The sequence below is a fragment of the Cladophialophora immunda genome, assembly GCF_000835495.1.
Source record: "Cladophialophora immunda strain CBS 83496 unplaced genomic scaffold supercont1.7, whole genome shotgun sequence".
NCBI classification, from domain to species: Eukaryota; Fungi; Ascomycota; class Eurotiomycetes; order Chaetothyriales; family Herpotrichiellaceae; genus Cladophialophora; species Cladophialophora immunda.
In genome coordinates this window covers 2091660-2111049 of record NW_015622547.1, presented here as the reverse complement: position 1 = coordinate 2111049, position 19390 = coordinate 2091660, and the positions used below count along the sequence as shown (strand labels likewise).

The 19390-nt window shown below is 53.7% G+C and overlaps 7 protein-coding genes across 7 annotated transcripts; 2 read left to right on the top strand and 5 right to left on the bottom strand.

The window, feature by feature from the left end:
* Nucleotides 1–18: 18 nt before the first annotated feature.
* On the bottom strand, nt 19–3053 carry PV07_11476 (uncharacterized protein). The gene has a single exon (XM_016398919.1). The coding sequence runs from the start codon at nt 3031–3033 to the stop codon at nt 313–315; it is 2721 nt and encodes a 906-aa protein (XP_016243481.1). The 5' UTR covers nt 3034–3053; the 3' UTR covers nt 19–312.
* A 151-nt stretch (nt 3054–3204) lies between these two features.
* Nucleotides 3205–4527, bottom strand: PV07_11475 (uncharacterized protein). Its single transcript, XM_016398918.1, has one exon. It carries the CDS (start codon nt 4441–4443, stop codon nt 3553–3555), a length of 891 nt encoding a protein of 296 aa, XP_016243480.1. The 5' UTR covers nt 4444–4527; the 3' UTR covers nt 3205–3552.
* Nucleotides 4528–5211: 684 nt separating this feature from the next.
* On the top strand, nt 5212–6607 carry PV07_11474 (uncharacterized protein). Its single transcript, XM_016398917.1, has one exon. It carries the CDS (start codon nt 5473–5475, stop codon nt 6256–6258), a length of 786 nt encoding a protein of 261 aa, XP_016243479.1. The 5' UTR covers nt 5212–5472; the 3' UTR covers nt 6259–6607.
* Nucleotides 6389–9230, bottom strand: PV07_11473 (uncharacterized protein). Its single transcript, XM_016398916.1, has one exon. The coding sequence runs from the start codon at nt 9181–9183 to the stop codon at nt 6613–6615; it is 2571 nt and encodes an 856-aa protein (XP_016243478.1). The 5' UTR covers nt 9184–9230; the 3' UTR covers nt 6389–6612.
* A 435-nt stretch (nt 9231–9665) lies between these two features.
* Nucleotides 9666–12397, bottom strand: PV07_11472 (uncharacterized protein; the record flags this gene model as incomplete). Its single annotated transcript, XM_016398915.1, has 1 exon — nt 9666–12397. The coding sequence occupies exon 1, from the start codon at nt 12225–12227 to the stop codon at nt 9666–9668; it is 2562 nt and encodes an 853-aa protein (XP_016243477.1). The 5' UTR covers nt 12228–12397.
* A 1183-nt stretch (nt 12398–13580) lies between these two features.
* PV07_11471 (uncharacterized protein) lies at nt 13581–14459 on the bottom strand (the record flags this gene model as incomplete). The annotated part of the gene is made up of 2 exons (XM_016398914.1): nt 13581–13844; nt 13905–14459. The coding sequence occupies 2 exons, from the start codon at nt 14457–14459 to the stop codon at nt 13581–13583; spliced, it is 819 nt and encodes a 272-aa protein (XP_016243476.1).
* Nucleotides 14460–16773: 2314 nt separating this feature from the next.
* On the top strand, nt 16774–19286 carry PV07_11470 (uncharacterized protein). The gene is made up of 2 exons (XM_016398913.1): nt 16774–16851; nt 16901–19286. The coding sequence occupies exons 1-2, from the start codon at nt 16819–16821 to the stop codon at nt 19088–19090; spliced, it is 2223 nt and encodes a 740-aa protein (XP_016243475.1). The 5' UTR covers nt 16774–16818; the 3' UTR covers nt 19091–19286.
* The last annotated feature ends 104 nt before the right edge of the window (nt 19287–19390 follow it).

Below are 19390 nucleotides of genomic sequence, written 5' to 3'. Positions count from 1 at the left end.
ATTGACTGGAAGACGTTCATATATTCGGGTTGGCATGGCGTCGAAAAGGTCTTCTTTTTCGGCCAATGGGTGGAGGAGGCGACTATTATCAATGACTACCGGTAGGCTTCACGACAAGGTTGATATCAAGCCAATCCAGGTTCCAATCGAAAGCTTACCGGTATTGTAGGCTAAAGACTGTTTGCGAGCTAATTGTGGTGTCTTCAAACACAGCCGACGAAAGGCAAACGGGCTTATCAAGCTATCGCGCTTTTCCTTGCGAATCGCCGAGCAATATAGAGAAAAGACACTGATTTGCCATCTCCGGGCTCCCTAGAATTTCCCCTTTCTCTTCCTCCTCTCCCTCTCATAAGCTTTTGCTTCATGTCCTTCCTCCCCTTGAATCTCTGCCACCAACCTTTTGTACTTCCTTTCGTACTCTTCATCTCTCCTCTTCTTCTCCTGCAACTGTTGTCTTGCGATGAAGTTGGCGTCCTTCCGAAGTTCTCTCATTGCTCCCTTCCTCTCCTTCTTATGCTCAGCTTTCAATTTGGAGAGCTCAGCGCGTTGGCGGTCTGGGTCATAGTGACGGTCGGGGTTGTAATTCTCGATAAACGAAGGCAGGGAGGCTTTTATGGCGAGTGGGCGATGGTTGTGTAGGAGAAGGGGACGTCGTGATTTGACCGACGCCGACTGAAGGGCGAGAAGGGCGGAGAGACTGGTGTTGTTTAGCGTGAGGCTTTGTGGAGGTAACGTTTTGCGTTGATGGGACAAGTGTGTAAGTGCGTAGACGAAAGGCTGAACAAGTTCAGGGAATGCGGACTTGTGGCTCCAGAGTGAGGCAGCTTGCGTGGTTAGGCGGATAAAGGCATCCAGAAGAGAAGCGCTTTGTGAAGGCTCATCCTGCTGGCTTCGATTCAAGATGAAATCTTTGAACGATAGCTTGACCGAAGCAGTCGCAGGAGTCGATCTCACCCGCAGCGGGGTCGCGGGCAATCTGATGGGGACATTCAACGAATTACCATCCTTATCTTGTTCCGGTAGTGGTACTGGTGAAAGGGTGGCCAAAGCGTTGGTAATATAAGTGACGACTTCCGGAACATATCGTTTTGCGAGCCGCTGGTATCGAAGGGCAAGCGAACAACAGTAAGCCCCTATACTGAGGTCCTTTAGAGATTGTATCGAGCTTTGCCCGAGGTACCGTCCAATGGTGAGAGTGGCAGGCGTTACTACAGAGTGGAAATGATCTGAAGTTGGGAAGATGGTCGAGACACCCGTGAGAATAACAAGATCCCCAGGAGACAGCTGGAGCGGTCTCTCGTCCGCAATGTTTTGGAGATGTCTGCGGAAAGCGGCGCCAACAGATTCCGGCGACGATTTTGCCATTGAATGTAGGTGTCGAAGGAGGCTCTCGAGAACGGAAAATGGGACGTTGCTGTCTGTGTCCCCAAGGAACGCAATGTGTAGGGTCAGCACGTCAGCGAACGTGTCAAGCTTTTGCTGATTGCCCTCGGCGAGACCTTTGTGGTAGAGTGCGCGTATTCTTTGCACGATCGTGGGCAAGTCGGCGACTTCAGAGTCCTTAACCACTTCCAGAAAAGCCTCATGCGTCTGAGGGCACGGAAAAGTGTAAGCTAGGTTGTTGCTGGCTGGAGTCTTTGTGACTGTTTTCGGTGTACTCAAAGACTCTCGTGGCAAGACCAGCCCGTTGATGAAATCGTCATCACCATCGTCCTCGACGTCGTTTTCGGACTCGGATTCCTCGGAGTCTTGTTCGCTTGCCATCTCAGGGTCTGACTCCGAAGCAATTAGGTCGTCATCAAGAAGGAATTCGTCTTCGTCTTCAACATCGAGTTCTTTCCTCGGCAGGGTATCGAACTCAGGAGCACTCAGACCAAATACTTCTGCGTCATCAACATCGGCATCGGCATCGTCATCCGGCCCTAGCTCCTCTTCCTCTTCCTCTTCATCTTCTGAGCTTTCTGCTTCGCCCTTCATCCTGCGAATCCTCTTGCGCTCAAGCTCTTCGAGTCTAGCAGCCTCCTCAGCAGCTCTCTCTTCGTCAGTTTTGGTCCGTACACTGGGTTTCGAACGAGCCTCCAATTTCAATTGTCGAAGATTGGACTCGTATTCCTTTTCTGCCTCTTCTCTGCTCTTCCCTGCCAGCATTGCAGCGCGAGAAGGATCCATGTGCGGCTCAGCATTTGAAGTTGACGTAGGTAGAATTTCCTTCTCCGGCACCTTTTGCCCTCGAACCGCCTCGTAGAACTCGGCCATGCCTTTGTCCAGCTCCGCCCGAAGATCGTCGTCGTCTGCCTTTGCAGCTTGACGCTCGGCTTTGTACATTTTTGACTTTGCAATGATCTCTTTCATGACCTCATTCTTCGTCTTTTTCCTCTGGGGAAGATCTTGGTCATCCTCGTCTTCGGGATCGACGTCGTCGGTCTCGGCGAGGCGCAGCTTTTTCCGAGGCCTGTCATCCTGGTCAAAATCTCCGTCTACACTATCCGAGCCATTCGCATCGGGCTCATCGAAATCATCTTCGACAACGTCCCCAAAGTCAAGTGATCTTCCACCATGCGTGAGCGTCATCTCCTCCTCGCTATCGTCCTCAAGGTTGAACATAGAACTCTTCTTCATCTTGCGCTCGTTCTGACGGGCAAATCGCTCGGCTGCTCTTTCCTCGGGAGTCATCGTAGGGTCATTCTCCCCGAACCGTCGATCAAGCAGCCCGCCCACCTTGTTGCGGCTTTGCATCTCTTTCAATAACGTCTCTCGCCGCCGTTCTTCGCCCAAGCCGCGGGTGACGCCCGGCCGGCCAATGAGGGGTTTGGCATTCTTGCCATTCACAAACTCATATTTTGCTTTTCGGGCAGGTGCCTTGACCTCGAAGGGATTGAATCGTTCGCGAATGCCCTCGAGTGCGGCATTACGCTGTGCCCGCTTCTGCGCATCTTTGGAGGTCAGTTTTCGCTGTTTCTTGGACTTCTGGGGACCAAGGACGCCGCTCTCATGCAGGGACGCTTTCAACTGCTTGAGCTGCGACGGCGCCATTTCCGATTTGCCTGGAGAAGGTTACGCACTGGGCCTCATGAGATCGAGTTGCCGCAGTCAAAAAAGTTTCGATCTTTAAATTGCGGGGAAGGTGTGCCGAGCGACAAGGCTGAGTTACCCACCTCTCCGAGGCTCTCCTACAATCAGCCCTCTCTGCATCAAACGACGATACTTAGCATACGGAACGTCTGGTCGGCTATACTTCCCCGTGATACTCTCAGTCCGTTAACTGCGATAAGAGAGCAGTACCACGGTCGATCTATCTTCTCTACTTGTCATCTATAAAGACCCTTTTCTACCGTGCAGGCATTGCTGCTATTGATTGCCCAACCACTCAATAGCCTCTAGCGTACTTCTCTATCTTCACCTTCCCTGATATTATAATGACATGAACAGTGCTCAGACAGTTTCCGACCTAGATCGTCGGACGAACCCTCCGCGAAAAGCACTTGCGACGGATCTGCAAAGAACCCGATGTAGTGCCACTGGTGCATGAGATCGATGTGTTGCGTCGTTCGTCTATTTCGTCTTCTGGGCCCTCGAATCACGGTAGTAGCGCTCCACGACATCTAATCCCGTCATCTTCTTCAGTGCCGAGTCGAGCATCCCCACAGGCAAAAAGGACGCCAGCCATACTTGGAACGCATTGCCTCCGCGCCATATATGCGCAGGAGGGTTTCGCTTCGACAAGTCCCGGACAACCTTCGAAGCCCACTCATCCGCCGGCATTTCAGTGATGTCGATGTCCGTCCGCATAAATTTCTCAACCTGTTCTCTCCCAGGCAGATAGAGCGAGTCTTCGGGTAGTCTCAAACTGCCTTCTGCGGGGCCTCCTGACGACGAAGCATTGGCAAAGAAATTCGACTTCACAGTGCCAGTCTTCAAATCAACAACTTTGATATTGAAGGGTTGTAGCTCCTGTCGTAACACCTCGGTCAAGGACGCGAGGGCCGCCTTGGTGGCACTGTAGGGGCCTTGAAGAGGCACGGGCATGACGCCGGCGCATGAAGTATTATTCACGATCAAGGCGCCATCCTTGGCATTTCGTAGCAGAGGGAAGAAGAGCTGAGTAACTCGGAGGGCGGATGTAGTATTCAATTCAAACAGCCCGGAGACTTCAGATATCGAGGCGTCCATCAGTGGAGTGCTGTAGCCTTTTCCTGCATTGTTGACTAGTACGTCGAGCGAATTGTCTGTCAATTGGGAAGTGGCCTGAACTGCTGCTTTGACCGAGTCTTCTGAGAGGACGTCAAGCTGTAGAGTGTCGATACCCATGGCCTTGAGAGAGGCCATTTTCGCGGGGTTTCGGGCGGTTGCAATGACACGGTCGCCATTTTTGTGAAAGGCGATGGCGAGGGCAGCTCCGAGGCCGCCGTCGGAGCACCCAGTGATGAGAACGGTACGGGACATCCCGAGTCCTGACACTCTTTTTTGTTTGGGATTCTGGAGAGGTTCAGAAGTTGGCTGGATAATGTGGTTGTTGAAGTGGGAATGGGCTACTTATTATGCGAATCCGGCGTCGGAACTTCTGCCTTACCGGCCAAGGAGATCCATAATTTAAATCTATGGGGACCAGCTTTGTACAAGAACCTGGAAGCTTGTGGCCGTCTTGTGCTCGCCCTCGCTATGTAAGTAGCGAGGCTGAAAGCTCCAGGAGGTCAAGAAACATGCAAGGACTAGAAAAGGACTGGTCAGTTCTGTTTCCCCGATCCGACTTCTCCTATCATAGTCAATTCGGGGACGCTGAGGGAAGAAGCAGCATTTCGCCTCATGGCACAACGACACTATCGTTCGCGCCAATGATCGATGCTTCCTGCATGAGCCCTCGATTTCTTTTCCACCGAAATTATCCAGCATCAGACGAATAATGGTGCGTGGTGACCTTCCGGTCGCTGGTGTGTCTACACGAGGTAGTGACAGTCTTGTGGCATCAAATTGGTTCACCATTGAATAAGAACGAGACTGGCTCAGAGAACCTTAGGGAAACCGTTACCTGGCCCGTGGCGCTGGATACGGGACTCAGCAAGCCGACTGCGAGTACGAGTTGGTTGCCTCTCCGTGCTTCTTTTTCAGATCGACCTGGGCGGATGGCCATGGAGAACCATTTGCCAAGATTTTCCGCCCGTTATCGATAAGGGTCCCTCGCCCGACTAGTTTTCAAAGTTGAACGAGTGTCCTCTTCGCAGATGACTTGTGTGTCGTTTCAATCCAACCTCCCCGACACTGCCAATACCCTCTACCCCCAGCTTGCGGAAGTCCATGTAGGACTGCTCTCTACCTGCCTCGACTCGCTCTGATCCACCTTGTTTGCACGGCCGAACCTAAGAGCCACAAAACGAAGCCTTCAATTCATGAACACAACCTAAAGAGGAACCACCACGCCCGCCCCTTACCATAACGCTGCACATACTCCGCGGTCACACACGAGGTTGAGCCAAGATGAAGTTCCTCACACTCTCCCTGCTCATCCCCATCGCCTACCTCTCCATCCTGATCGGCAGCATGGCCACCTTCTCCCACCTCTACCGCCAAAGACAAGTGAAGAAGAAACTGCGGCTGGCGCCGTACTTCCCCCCGCACACGACCCGCAACATCTACCTGTCCCTGCTCCACGTGCAAGACGACGGGAACACAAAGGTGCCCGACTCGGTGCTGCGCGCGGCGCTCCTGGCCCGGGCGTGCGACGACATCCGCCGCATCATGGAGGTGCGGATGCGGAAGCCCGCGCTGGCGGCGCTGCTGCAGCGGGGCGTGGTCGGCGACGAGATCTTCCAGCGGCTGCAGCGCGCGGAGCAGGAGCTCGAGCTCGAGCTGAAGGACGTGGTCGCCGAGGCCAACGCGCTGAGCGGGTCCGGGGGTCCGAACGGCACGCCGGGCACCTGGGGCCACTCGATCTTCCAGAGCGCCAACGAGATGGTGCAGAACCAGATCCTGCGCGACAAACTGGACGCCATCAAGAAGACCCTGCCGGAGGAGAAGGAGAGGTGGGAGAAGCAGCGGGAGACCGCCAGGCGGGAGCTGCTGGGCGGCGACGACGCAGGAGCAGCAGCGGCGGCGGCGCCAGCGAGCGACAAACCTGCTACCGTCCCCACTCCGACCGCTGCAGCAAAGACGGCCCCCAAAGCCGCCACGGCAAGCAGCGATGAGGATGGTGTCATTGTGGAAACACCCGCCGCGGAAGTGTCGACCGGTGGCAAGCAGAAAAAGAAGAAAGGCAAGAAATGAGCCGGGGAAAGCCATGCCATTGTACGATATTGATTTTCTTTTCCCCCCTCTACACGCTTTTTGTCGTTTGCTTGAAAGTTTGGAGTCTACAAAGGGGGAAGGGGGTTGCATTAGCAGGAATGAATCGAGGCATTTTCCGCGTTCCAAAACCCAAAAAAGAACGCTCTCTTTTCAGGAGAACAGGCGAAGGGTCTCTCTGGTTGGAGGGGGCTCATGCTCTCTATACGCGCTATGATACAGATTACGTAGATGTCAACAGTATATATCCGATGGGAGATGGTTGATCCGTCTTCTAAACCTGACCTGACCCGGCTCTCCCGCGTCAGAATGATCATATTGTTGTTGCTGTTGTTGTTACAAGGAGACCTCCACGTCGCTCCAGTCACGCTGCACCAGCGCCTCAGAAGGGACCGATGTCCTCATCTGCTCCGCAACCCGCAGGATCTCTTGCGCCACGTCTGCCATGGCCGCGCCTTTCATTCTCTTCTCCATGACGAGGCAGAGAAAAGCAGAGAGGACCTCGAGCCTGAGCTCCCGAGCAGGCTGACTTTCAATCTGCTCCACCGCCTCCGGGTCGACGTCCTTCTCTTGCACCATTTTATCACCAATCGCGACCACGATCTCCGTGAGAGTCTTTACCGCGCTCTGGTACTGGAGGTTCTTCTTCATCCGCAGGCCGCGAGCGCGGGGCGAGAGTGGCACGAAGTCGGATGCGAAAGAGCGAGCCACCTGCATGATGATCAGTCGGCTGATTTCCTCGTGCGGGAACATGTTGAAAGACTCCCGGAGGCCATGGAGCGCGCAGAGCGTGCCCTGAGGGTCGGAAGAGAGGCAGAAACAGCGGATGACCTGTTCGTACAGTTCAGAAGAGAAATCTGCTTGGGCAGCATGTTTCTTCTTGGCGTCAAGCCCGCCGAACCATTCTTGCATCTCCGCGAAGAGCATTCGCGCTTGAGGAAACCCTCCCTGGTGCCGGTGAGGGAATGCATAACAATTCTTGGCTGTGTCCCAGAGTGCCGCGAACGTCTCGAGGTCAGGGGATATTGATCGCTTCAAGGTCGAATATTTGCTCCAGACATCTGAGATCTGTCCAGATCGAAGTGAAGCATACAACCAATGGTTCATGATGAACGAATTCGGTTTGATCTGAGCCGAACCAGTCATGACGTCGGTAAGATGACCGGCATTGGCCAGATCTGAGCGGCGAGTGTAGTGTTGGAGCAAGATGGAAAATGTCTCAACTGTTGCAGCTGGCGCCCCCCGCTTAAGAAAGGAAGGGGCTCGGCGGCCCTCGATCGTGGAGGCGAAGTTTGCAGTACCAGTATCGTCTGCCTTCAAAAGCCGCTTTTGAACTAACTCGACTCGGGATTGTATCATTGCCCATGCAGTATCCTCGGCTCTTTCGCGGGCAGTTGGCGAGCCTTGACGAAACCAAGCTGCTATGAGGCCATTCAAAGGTCCAGCATCGGGTTTGATGCCACGCTCATACATGAGGTCAACGACGAGAGCAGCCTCGTTTGTTCTCCCCTCACCAAGGAGCCATTTAATCCATGCTGCGAAGAAATATTTGTTGTGAAAACTGCGAGGAAAGAGGGCCAACGAAGAGAGTCCGATCTGGCTGACGAGGTCTTCACTCGGTGACTGAGACTGGCTCGCGTCTTTGCTAAGCTCCCTGAAAACCCTTAACGAGTCGGTTGGCGACTTGGCCGTAAGCATGAACATATCTTTGAAGACGGACAGGGCAAGATCAGTACGGCCAGCGTCAAGCAGAGCACTGCTAACTCGGCCCAGAACGTCTAACGTCTTCTTTTGGTCTTCTCTGCCCTCGAGCCTCTTCCGCAGCTCCAGATAGCAAAACCACGTTCTGGAGGCAGCAGAGGGGCTTTGGCTTTTCGCCCAGGCAGAAATGACCATGACAAGGACTTCGGGATCGATCATTGTCGTGTGGTCGTAGCATTCGAATGCTAAACGCTGCGCCTTCTGCGGCTTCCCAAGTTGCACATAGAGCCGGACACCGGTGATCCAGAACAGCTCAGCAAGATCCTCTTTGATGCCCAACCTGGGCCTCTGTGCCTCCCAGGCCTCTGCAGCAGCGGCTATGTTCCCAGTAGCCTGGAGGGCATCAATGTATTCAATCCACTCCTTGTCCTCGAGTGGCACGTCTGCTTTCATCATATCCTTGCCCAACATTTGAAGATGTCTGGGCCTGTAATAGATCGTGCTCTGTGACTTCCAGAGGAAATGCCAGACATCCTCAGGCAGGATCAGGGCAAAGTTGGAAACGTGTTGCTGGCACCGTAGATACCACTTCCACAGGGTAAAGTATGCCTTCTCGTCGTCCTTCTCTTGTGCGGATTCCAATGCCGTGTTGAACCGCTTGACGTATATCTTGTCTCTGACAGGGATGCTCAGGGTGACCTTGAGGGCCGACTTCGGCGTCGTGGTTTGTTTCCTCCCCTCCTCCTCTTTTGCCAACTCATCCAAATCTTCCTCGGAGACCAGATCCAGGTCCTCGGGAGGCATGACACCCTCTTCTTCTAGTGCTTTCAGCAGTTCCTGCCTTTCATTGACGGGGAAAGATCGCATAAACTCGCTGTTGGGTCCGAAAGGGCCTTCTCGCATGACCGCGAGTTCGCGATCAAGTTTGTCCAACTCAGCCTTCAGAGCATGCGTTTCATCGTCGACGAGATCGCGGACCGGAAGTCGGGTGGACAAATCCTCACCCTGCTGTTCGAATTCATGGATGTCTGCCTGCGCCAAGGACGCAGTTGACGGTTTGCGCGCATGAAGAGGGCGCGAGCGGGCGGTTTGGCGATAGTGTCGGGCTGGTTGGAGATGTTGGAGGCAGAGTTGATGCCCCGCGAAGCTCGGAGACAGGCAGAACTGTTGGTGCCATCTTCGAGACAGCTGGCAGATGCTGCGCATAGAGAAATTGACGGGTCTCTATTTGCACAATAGTCAGACGCTCGAAGAAGAGTGTTGGTGCCATTGATGGACTGCGGCGAGGAAAAAGTCGCCCAAATGGACCGAGTTTGGCCGAAGATCAACCGCGCATCTCAGCCTCGTCGCTTCACCAGCCTTCTGACCGTTTCCCTTTGGAGACTGATGACCGTCCTGGTTGCGGCCTCTCAGCCTCTACCTCCGCTTCAGCTGCACTAGTAAAGTGCATCTCACTCTGGACTCTGACCATTATTGACCAAGATGAATGACCCACCTCTCAGCCTTCCCATCAGCCATTGATCTCCGGGTATGTCCACCAATGGTTCCGCCATGGCAGGGCTGTCCTCCTCTGCAACACCGACTGCTCCTCGTGAACCTCTGAGGCGTGTCGTCGATGAAGTCTAGAAAGCGACATTGCCATGGTTCTGACAGTGGTCTCCAGTTTGCTGGACCAAAGACACTACAATCTACGTGATCAACATCTCATCAATATCCCAACCCGGATAATTCTCACTCTCTTGCCAGGAATATACCCCTTTCCATTCCCATGACAATCCCCCATTGAGGCTGGCGCAAATCGCCGCAATCAACCCAAAGTCCTCTCCTCGCTGGCTGCTGCTGACGGCCGCGGAGATACCATCTTCAGCCACTGCTCTGACAAGCCTTACGCGGGCTCCATGGTCCAGTAACTCTGCCATTGTAAGCCAGGCCAGTGCGTCGTCCGGGTGCGCATATATCATCTCGGCTGCTTCGAGGTCCAATTCATCATCCTGCCATGCCTCGGGAACGGGTGTCAACTCGCAGCACAGGTCCTTGTTACTCTCTAGAAGCGAGCGGTCAGCCTCCACGACACGCCATTTTCCACGCAAGCCATCGTCCGTGATGTTGACAAAAAGGCTACCCTCTCCATCATATGACGGAAACCTCACACTATACTCTTGACTCCTACCGTCGTCAAGTCCAACTGACCGTCTGATTGGCCGAATATACGGCGTGCTGGGTGCCCAACCAAGGCCTTTCATCGTGCCGACACGTGGAGCGCTTGATAATATATATCCACTTCTGACTCTCGTCTGCTTCTGCCAGAGACCAGCCGCCTCCCTTTTGACAGGTGCATTGATCAGCAAAGTCCAACAAATTATCACATCTTCAGGCCAGGACGTGTGGCGTTGACTGAGAAGATAGCCTGCTTCTTCAACGCTCTTCCTCGAGGCTGGGTCTGAATGAGGGATCAGATGTTGCGCACTCCCAAGCAGGACGCCGATGTCGATCGCACCGCGCTCGTGTAACATGGCAAGAGCATAACGGAGATTTATTACTTCATCATTCTTGCAGAGCAGCCAGATCGCACGACTGCCACGGATCCCTTCCAATAACGTCCAGCCACGGACAGTCCAATCACTCACCAATAGTGTTGAGATCAGCGTCTCAATTTGTGCAATGCTGGGCTCTGGCAGAGTCACGTCGACTGATTGGACATCCATGTCGATGATCAGGGTTACCTTGGCCGCAGCGAAGATTTCGTTGATGCTGTCGATGGCCTGGCGTCTTAGGGTGGTCTCGCTGGGAATACCTGCAGCGTCAATCCAATATGTGTCGCACCCAAATTGACGGGCCAAACGGCAATATCGTTGATGTAGACAGGTGTTGATGCCTGTCTCGGGACGGCCGCCTTGACCGTGGCTCCAGACGTGAGAAATTGCTAGAGTCTGAGAAGAAACAGGAGAATAGTCCAGATATGCAGAATTTTCGACAGCCGAAATCGCGGCTGGCTTTCGGCACTCGTAGTATGAAGGTGGATTCCACACAATTCTCGAACAATGCTTATTACAGCCAGGGGAGTGTGCTGACTGCGCGGCGGCCTCTGCAGCAGTAAACCTCTGGCACGTCTCTGGCTCACCACCTTCACAGGTGTGAGTCGAATCGTTAATGCATCGCCCATGTCGCCCACGGAATTGAGCATCGAACCTTGAAATCATCCGGCGAAAGTCCAGCCCGACAGATGTACGACTGGTTCTGAGAAGCTCAAAAGCCCAGTTGCAGAGATAGTCGGTGCATTTGCCGCGATACGTATCTCTAGACAGAGATTCGAGCTCGTGTATACCTCGAACGGCCAGGAAAGTGTTCCAAGTCGACGAGTATCCATGAGCAAGTTGAACTCCGATCACATAATAGAAGTGCAGCATTACGGAACGCTGCCATGCCGACCAGAGAAAAACCTTGACGATCGCCATCGCCTGTTCATGGTCATCGTGCTCATGAGGAAACAGGGCATTCTTCAAAGCGCGGCCTTCGGTTGAGTCGTCCTCGAATGGAGCTTGGACCCCGAAAGATACGGCGTCACACATGCTCTGATATTCGTCAAACAACTCGGAGAGCAGATTCACATATTCGAGCGAGTTTTGAGCAAGTTGCAGATCCGGGGCGGAGCCTTGATTTGCGAATACAGCTGCTAGAATCATGGAATTGCTGTCAATGTGGGTGGTCACGTACAGATTGTCCCAGGCGAGATCTTGTAACTTGGACAGTAAGTTGAGAATGGAGGCAGCATCTTCTGAGCTCTGCGCCTGGAAGTGGGATCGCGCTTCTGGCACAATATACTTTGTTGACCATCTACCGTCTTTGATACTGTCCCACAGGGTCGTGCCTTGCGCCCGCCTTATACCGTTGTTCAGAGGCAGTGAGAAACTGCGCTGAGGGACTCCTGGTAGACGGGCGAGCAGCTTTTCCGACTTGGAACGCATATCATGGAGATCGGCGCCGGCCTTGCGAGAGGAATCCTTGATAAAGCCGCAAGGACGCGGCAGAAGGACTGAGAGCTGCTGATCGAGTTTCTCAAAGTGTTCTGTGGGGTGGTGTGCGCCTGTCAGGAGTGGCGTGCAAGATAGCCTCAATCGCCATAATCTCAGATCTGTGTCTTGAATCCGGGCCAAAGGGCATTGAAGCAAGTCACCCGCGTTGACACCGTAGATGCCCTCAAAGGCTTCCTCCATCGAATGACGAACTGTAGGGCCTCGTTGCCTGTTCATCACATCCGGGACATGAGTGAATGAGTGAAGCCAGACCGAAGACAAGCCTCTGATTGCCTATGAGCGTATTGGCGGTTAGGTCTGAAAGGTTGCTTGGTGTTCGCTGCCTGATCAGGCTGAACAACGACCTCGTGGTTGAGAGGCCAGGGGCAGGTCTGACGGCGACGCAGTTGCGATCCAGAACACTTAACCTAGCCTTAGCCTGTGATTACGCTCTCGCCGAAGCGCGCTGTGAATGGAAGGGCGGTGATACACCTTTCATACAGGAAGTGAGAGATGTTGAGGGAGACGCAGAACATTGATGTCTTGGCCCTTGGCGAGGCAACCAGGTAGATCTTTCATTCGCGCCCACTTTTCGCAGGAGACCCAACCATATATGCACTCATCAGAGGATATACAAGTCTGTGAACCGAGATACAAGCCTGACATGTGTCCAGCTTCGGGCCCGGTGGCGGGCCACCGGCAATGATCCCAGCAATTCAAGCGAAAGTAGGCGACAGCCTTGCGCTTGGACTGCCAGCAGTCGCCTCACAAACACCTTGCAGAACCATATATCAACCCGACGACGTTGTTTACTCAGCAACACCTAGGGTGATTTGAGTGACAATTCAAGCATCATTGTAGATAGGCATGATGTAGTTCCACGCAGTTTCAAGGACTTCTCACAGAGACTACAGCTCGACGACATAAAGGGAGTCGTATGGGCAGATTCGATATGTATTTATTCCTATCGGGCTGCTATGAAACATCTCAGGATTCCGAGATCTACACCTCTGTTTTGTGAGGGTAATAATTTCCTATCAAGGTCCAATTAAGATTCCGAGCCCAAGCAACTCCAGGGCAGCGTGCTGGGGTGTATGAAGGGGGAGGGTCCTGCTCCAGGACCTGCCAGACGCTGCTTCAACTGCTAGACATCTGCTCCAGCTAAGCCTCTGTGGGCTTGACCAATCCTCACCCCCTCTGCTGCTGCCTCAGATTCAATACTCTTAACATTCTCGCTTCCCGGGTATGTACCACGATGCGCAAAGAGTTCCGAACTGCTTTTCATATCTGCGCAACACCGTGTTCGTCCTTCGGAGTTTGTCCGCAGACCCAGCTCAACACCTTCGGCTCAGTCCCAGAGAGATCTGCGACAAACAGCATCCGGACTGGCGCGCCTCGGGTGGCGCGCCTCGTGCATCCCAGGCCAATCTCTGTGACGTAGTGTCGTCGTGTCGGAGCGAGTGCCCCTTCGATCGTCTCTTGAGAAGTGATCCGTATGACCTGCCGGAGAAGCGTCGGCGTGCCTTAAACTCGGCAACATCAACTTTCACGCCCTTGTCTTGCTCTTTCCCCAAGATGGAGAGGTCGAGCCTATTCCTCTTGATCCGACTTGATTGGTGATGTGCTGGCAGGGGAGGGACTACGGACGAAGCTTAGAGGAATGTCGCTGAAGTAACCCGGGTTTGTGGCTTCCTCCATCTTCTCGGCGGATCGAATAATCCCCCAAAGTTCCCCCGAAATGACAATAGTCCGATCACGGATGGATTTGGGCAGCAATTCAGCAAGGGTCATGTGATCCACTGACATGACGAGACCAGCACCATTACCGTGCTCTCCTTTAATATTTCGAATCGTCTGTGCCCAAGAGTTGGTGAATCACACATCAACGAGGATAGTAGTAGTCGTATAACGTACCTGAGAAGTACTCTCGACTTCTAATACCGTCAACGGGCCGTTGGAAGTGAACATAGGTATCGAAAGCGTCAGATCCACGGCCTGCGAGTCTCGATGGAGCTTCAAAGTCACGACATAACGAATGTTCCCACTTCCAGCCTGGATATACCGAAATGCTTTCTTGTTCAAACTCTTGATTGACTGTGAATCGCCGACCTCTAGTACTAGGATTGGCAGTTTTATGTCTTCGCAAATAATCTGATTGTCAGGGATAAATATGCTTCCTCGCCCATCTTTAATCGCTGCCGATGACCATATTGAGAACGGACTTGGAGCTTGATGCAGAGACCATAGCTGTTGAAGTCTTTGTGGGAGGACAAGGATCAATTGCGTATGGACAAACTCATGTTTGTGAGAAGGAAAAGCCATTCGTAGCGTGAATGTTTGTGTGTCAACAAAGTAGTCGTATCCGTACGGTATGTCAGCCTCCAATTCAAGTGAAGATCCCTCACATCGTATACCTTGCGGCTTTCCAGTCTTCTTCAGCCAGATAATTGTCAAGTCGCCCAAAGTCATGTGGGCTCAGGTGGTACTTCCGGACGCTCGAAACGCCGGCACAATGGTCCTGAAGGTCACGGACAAGGTTTTGCAGTTCAGGATTGTCTTTGTGTAGGTCTTCTGCAGCTTCATCTTTTTGGCATGGGTAAGAAGTATCACCGACATGGGAACGCCGAGAACTGCAGTTAAGCTGTGATCGCAGGAAGCGGCTCTCCACTGACGCTGGTGGGCGACAACAAGGGTTCTTCCGAAGCCACCTCCATGGTGCACAGCTATCGTGGAAGAAGATAACATGAATTGACGGAGGGGTCGAACTTAGGATCATGAAAACGGACTTATTAACAAAGGCACATGTAACAAGTCGGGAAAAACTACGGCTATACTCTCTGAGCCAATCACGCCAATTATGACTTGGCCAAGCTCCACTGCACTAAACTATATTCGTATACTGCGATTTCCGTACTAACCTAGCTAGCATCCGCGATCAAGCAAGGGTTCCGCCAGAGGTATGGCTGTCATATTGCTGATTCACCCTTCAGACTTGGCAAGCTGTCGTTTCACTCCTTAATTACATTTCGAAGTTTCTGCTTGAACCTCTGCTCGAGATTCTGATCAAGTAGCCTCGACGGGTCTCCGAAGTCTGAGATCGATAGCCTGCCGACTAATGAGATTCAACTTTGCTTCTTCTTAAATGATTGCCTCTCCATGACGATGGATCCGAGCAGAGTTAGAATACTCAGGGCCAGTGGCATGTACAATATTTGCACTACAGCCTCGTTGTATCCATTCAACACAGCATTGAGCTTTTCACTGCCAATTATCGACCGAATATCGGAGAGACCAACGTGAGAGAGTGCAGTTGTATCGATGGTGGGAGATGATTCGTTGAAATCAGCGATCAAAACGCTTGTGGAAGAGAGTGGCGGATGTGCAAATCCAGAGGGCCGAATCCATGCCAGATCCGAAGACGATCACAGCACCAGCAATGGAGACATCCTTGGTGTCCATGAACGTTTGAACTGTGAGCTGTAGTCCTTGTACACCGAGACCGAGGGCCACGCCAAGGTAGCCTATCAAAGCAACAACTTTGCCAACGCAGCCCTGAAAGTCGATTGCGGTTAGAAGGCCTGACGCGATGGGTGCGAGAATGTTAGTAGCGAACATAACTGCTGGGCCCAACCTGAATTAGCAATGAGGGACAGATGGAAGGAAGTAGGACAGGAATCATACGAAAATGGTAGCCGATCCAGATGATGCCCATCCCGGAAGCAACAAGGGCAATACTGAACCCAATAATCATGGGGAGCCCCAACAATCCCGACTTGGCCGCCTTGAAGCCCCGAACTCCCTGAAAGTAGATTGAGAGGTAGTACTCGGTCACGGAGAGCACTCCATTGCAGCAGACTGCGTACCAAACGCCGGAAATTATACTACGTTGCTTGACAATTCTAGGAGGTAGGGTCGCCTTGTCGCCCAGGCGATGTTGCAAATAGCCAAAGGCCGGCATCAGACAGCCGGCAAGCACGAAGAAGATAACGACAATGGGACTATTCCAGCGGTATTTGGTGCCGCCCCATTGGAGAGCCAGCGACAGAACAGCGATGGCGGGCACAGCAAGTAGAGTGTTGAAAAGATCCAATTGCTTGAACTTTTCTCGAAGCGCCAGCTCAGAGGTAGGATTCGATGGGTGGACGTCGAAACCGTAGGCCATGAATATACCAAATAATGCCCAAGGGGATGTTGATGCCAAAGCATGCCCGCCACGTAAAGCGGTCTACCAGAAGGCCGCCGATCATAGGAGCAGACACCAAGCCCAGTGATTGGCAAACGCCCACTATGCCACCCATCAAGGCTTGCTTACAGAGGGGGAAAAGACATTTGAGGGGCTTTAGAAAGCAACCGCCGATGGCGCTCACTCTGAAACCTGCTACAGCTCGACCACGGACCGCATGGTGTCTGGGCTCGGTGGAATGAGCAGGCTGGACAATGTCGCCGTGCGTTGTTTGTGAGGCTGCCATCCTCATGCACAAATATATGGTGCTTAGCTATTGGGAAGGACTGGGTTGAATTTGCCGTTCTGGTGGCGACGAGGGCGCCTGACGCAGTATTCCAGCTTGTAGCACCAGTTTTCCCCTTCACCGAGACCATTCCCAAACATTGCAAACTGTCGAGCTTCACTTCTACTCCGAGTATAACTGCGGAGCTAATGTAAGTCGCGGGGCCAAGTGCGTCAGCCAATCATCATGCTATGTGGTCTCCCATTTATTCTGTCAGACACAAATCATTTTCATTCACGAACGCGCCTCAATCGCAGCGCGTCGCGGCTTGATCTTGCAAGGTGCGCTGGACCAGACCAGGTCGGAAGGCTGTTGAGTCCATGATCCCCCAGATGGACGACGCAACCCACACGGTAAGCCGAAGACAGACACGTTTACGAACACCGGTTAATATATGGGTAGACCTGCTACATCTTCAAGCCTCCGAATCCAGACAACGAAGAGATCGATCCGAGACCGCAAAAAAAGAGGCGGAAGTCGAGCAAAGTCGCGCCGAAGGCTGCCCCAGAGGAGTACTCGTGGCCACTGTTGCTGGCCGGACAAGAAATCCAGGATGCCGCCACACTGCGGAAAAGCGAGTTCGAGACAGTCTGGGCCAAACAGCAGCAGAAAATCGGCAGCATTGTCGATGTGGTAGACGAAGGGTTCGTCGGTCCGGTTCTAAGATTTGCGCGCGCCCAGGACGCAGATGGTCTTCGGAACCGCAAGAGACTGAAGACTGCGTTGCTTGCCATGGGTCCAAATGGCAATCATCATCACGACCTTCACAAGGCATGGAAGAGCACAAAGCCATCGAACGGGGATGACAGCCCGGAGTTACTCGTCACCCTTCAGCCGGCCCACTGCCCCAACATTCAAACTGCGTTGAAGAACGTCGTTAGATCCGGGATATCTGGACGGCAAGGAACGGAGAGGTACACAGAATTCCTGGCGGAGCACAAGGCCCTGGTCCCCATGTCGTTCGACCTGGAGCTGCTCCACCGGTACGTCCAACGCCATGACATCGAGCGAGTCGTGATATCCGTCATGGACGCCGAAGGATTCGACACGTCTGTCCTCTCGGAACTGGTCTCGACTTTCCACTCCTGGTCAGACCGAATTCCAACCGTTCTTGTGATCGGCATATCGACAACGGTTGAGCTCTTCGAATCTCGACTATCTCGATTGACTGTTTCATTGCTCGATGCTCGAATCTTTGAAACGAGCCCGGAGTTTAACGCGGAGGATCGCTTCTTTACCTTGTACGCGGCAATACAGCATGCTCCAGATGCGGACGTGTTTCTTGGTCCGTCGGTCGTCGGCGTGCTGGCCGCATTGGCGGAGGACCAAGGCACCACACCGGCGACCTTCGCCCGGGCCCTCAAATACGCTCATATGTCTCATTTCTTCGCAAATCCACTCTCGGTCTTGTCCCTCGAATCCGGCACGAAGTCGCCATGGAGCCCGGCACTGTGCCGGGCCATCCGCAACCTCGCCAGCTTCAGGTCTCACTGCGAAGCGCTAGCCAAGGGCGACAAGGATGAGCGGGAGGCCGTCCGCCGTCTGCTCGCGTCCGACGATGAACTGCATGGGGCGGCCGTCCAAGCAATCGAGTCCGGGAAACGAGTACTGCGCTCAAGTCTCTCTGCAGTCTCCACGCTGAGATACATCTACCACGGCGCGCTCAAACTGGAAGCGTTTACTACGTGGGAGAGCGAGACGCATCTCCTGCAGTCTCTACCTGACCTGGCCCGATCAGAAATCTTCGAGGCCATCGAAGACAGACTTCTAAGTCTTCCACCTGGGTCACCGCTTGTCCGAATATTCGAGAACGCTGCCCCGGAACTGAAGGATCTGCAAGACTACCAGCGGTCCTCCGCACAAGGATCAGAGCCAGCGCCCGATCCGGAGTCAGGACCAGATGCCGATGCTCACCATTCTGAAGCGGGAAAGCTCATCACCGTCCTGCGCGGGTACCTCCAGAGCCGAACGTCCTCCCCGTCCCTGTCGTCGCCATCTTCCGACCGTCTCAATCCCTTCCGCCAATTCATGGCCGAGGCGTACACCATGACCCAAAAGTCCCCGCTCTCGCAGACCACCCACCCCCGTCCGCGCCACTGCGTCGAGCGCGCCCTGACCCGGCCCGCGGACTACCTAGGCTGCACATGCTGCGCGTCGCACGGCGTGCGCGGGGTCGCGGCCGACGGGGGCGAGGCAGGGGACAAGGCGCGCCTCCCGCCCACGAGCCTGTTGCTGAGCATGCTCAACGAGGCGGGCGCGGTGGTCAACGTGCGGGACCTGTGGGACGCGTTTCGAGACACGGTCCCATCACACCGCCACGCCGATCCCCTGTATCCCAATGGAGACGAGGACCCGGACCCGGACCCGAACGCGGGCGCAGGTCAACTTGACAAGCAGCAGGACAACGACGACGACGATAATGATGAGAAGAACCACGAGAACAAGGACGACAAGAGCGGTGAGATGGAGAGGCAGACTCTGGCCCTGTTCTACCGCGCGCTGGCCGACCTGCGGCTCCTGGGCCTGATCCGACCGAGCAAGCGGAAACCCGGAGTGGAATGCATCGCGAAGACGGCGTGGATGGGCCTCTGAAACCAGAGGATCGTACATCTTGTATACATGTAGACAAACAGAGAAGACGGACAGTGAAAAGAAAAAAAGCCCCCCAAGGACACAGCTCTCTGTTTGTTCATACAAGGTGCTTTTCATAAGGAGAACATTCAATCCGACCTAGGTATCATTGAATATGTGAAAAAATCACCCGCGATCTAAGGAAATAACTATTGCCGGATTGGGGCTCTCGGATCTGCTCCAAAGGGAAGACCGGTCCTTCTCAGAGCCCGATGCGACTGGTATCTGCGGCGGCGGAGCGCCTTCGTTCAATCATGGTCC

Excerpts from the sequence above, each read along its gene's own strand:
- PV07_11476 (XM_016398919.1), bottom strand. The coding sequence starts at position 3,033 with ATGGCGCCGTCGCAGCTCAAGCAGTTGAAAGCGTCCCTGCATGAGAGC.
- PV07_11475 (XM_016398918.1), bottom strand. The coding sequence starts at position 4,443 with ATGTCCCGTACCGTTCTCATCACTGGGTGCTCCGACGGCGGCCTCGGA.
- PV07_11474 (XM_016398917.1), top strand. The coding sequence starts at position 5,473 with ATGAAGTTCCTCACACTCTCCCTGCTCATCCCCATCGCCTACCTCTCC.
- PV07_11473 (XM_016398916.1), bottom strand. The coding sequence starts at position 9,183 with ATGCGCAGCATCTGCCAGCTGTCTCGAAGATGGCACCAACAGTTCTGC.
- PV07_11470 (XM_016398913.1), top strand. The coding sequence starts at position 16,819 with ATGATCCCCCAGATGGACGACGCAACCCACACG. Across the intron at positions 16,852-16,900 it reads TGGACGACGCAACCCACACG|ACCTGCTACATCTTCAAGCC; the intron begins GTAAGCCGAAGA and ends ATATATGGGTAG.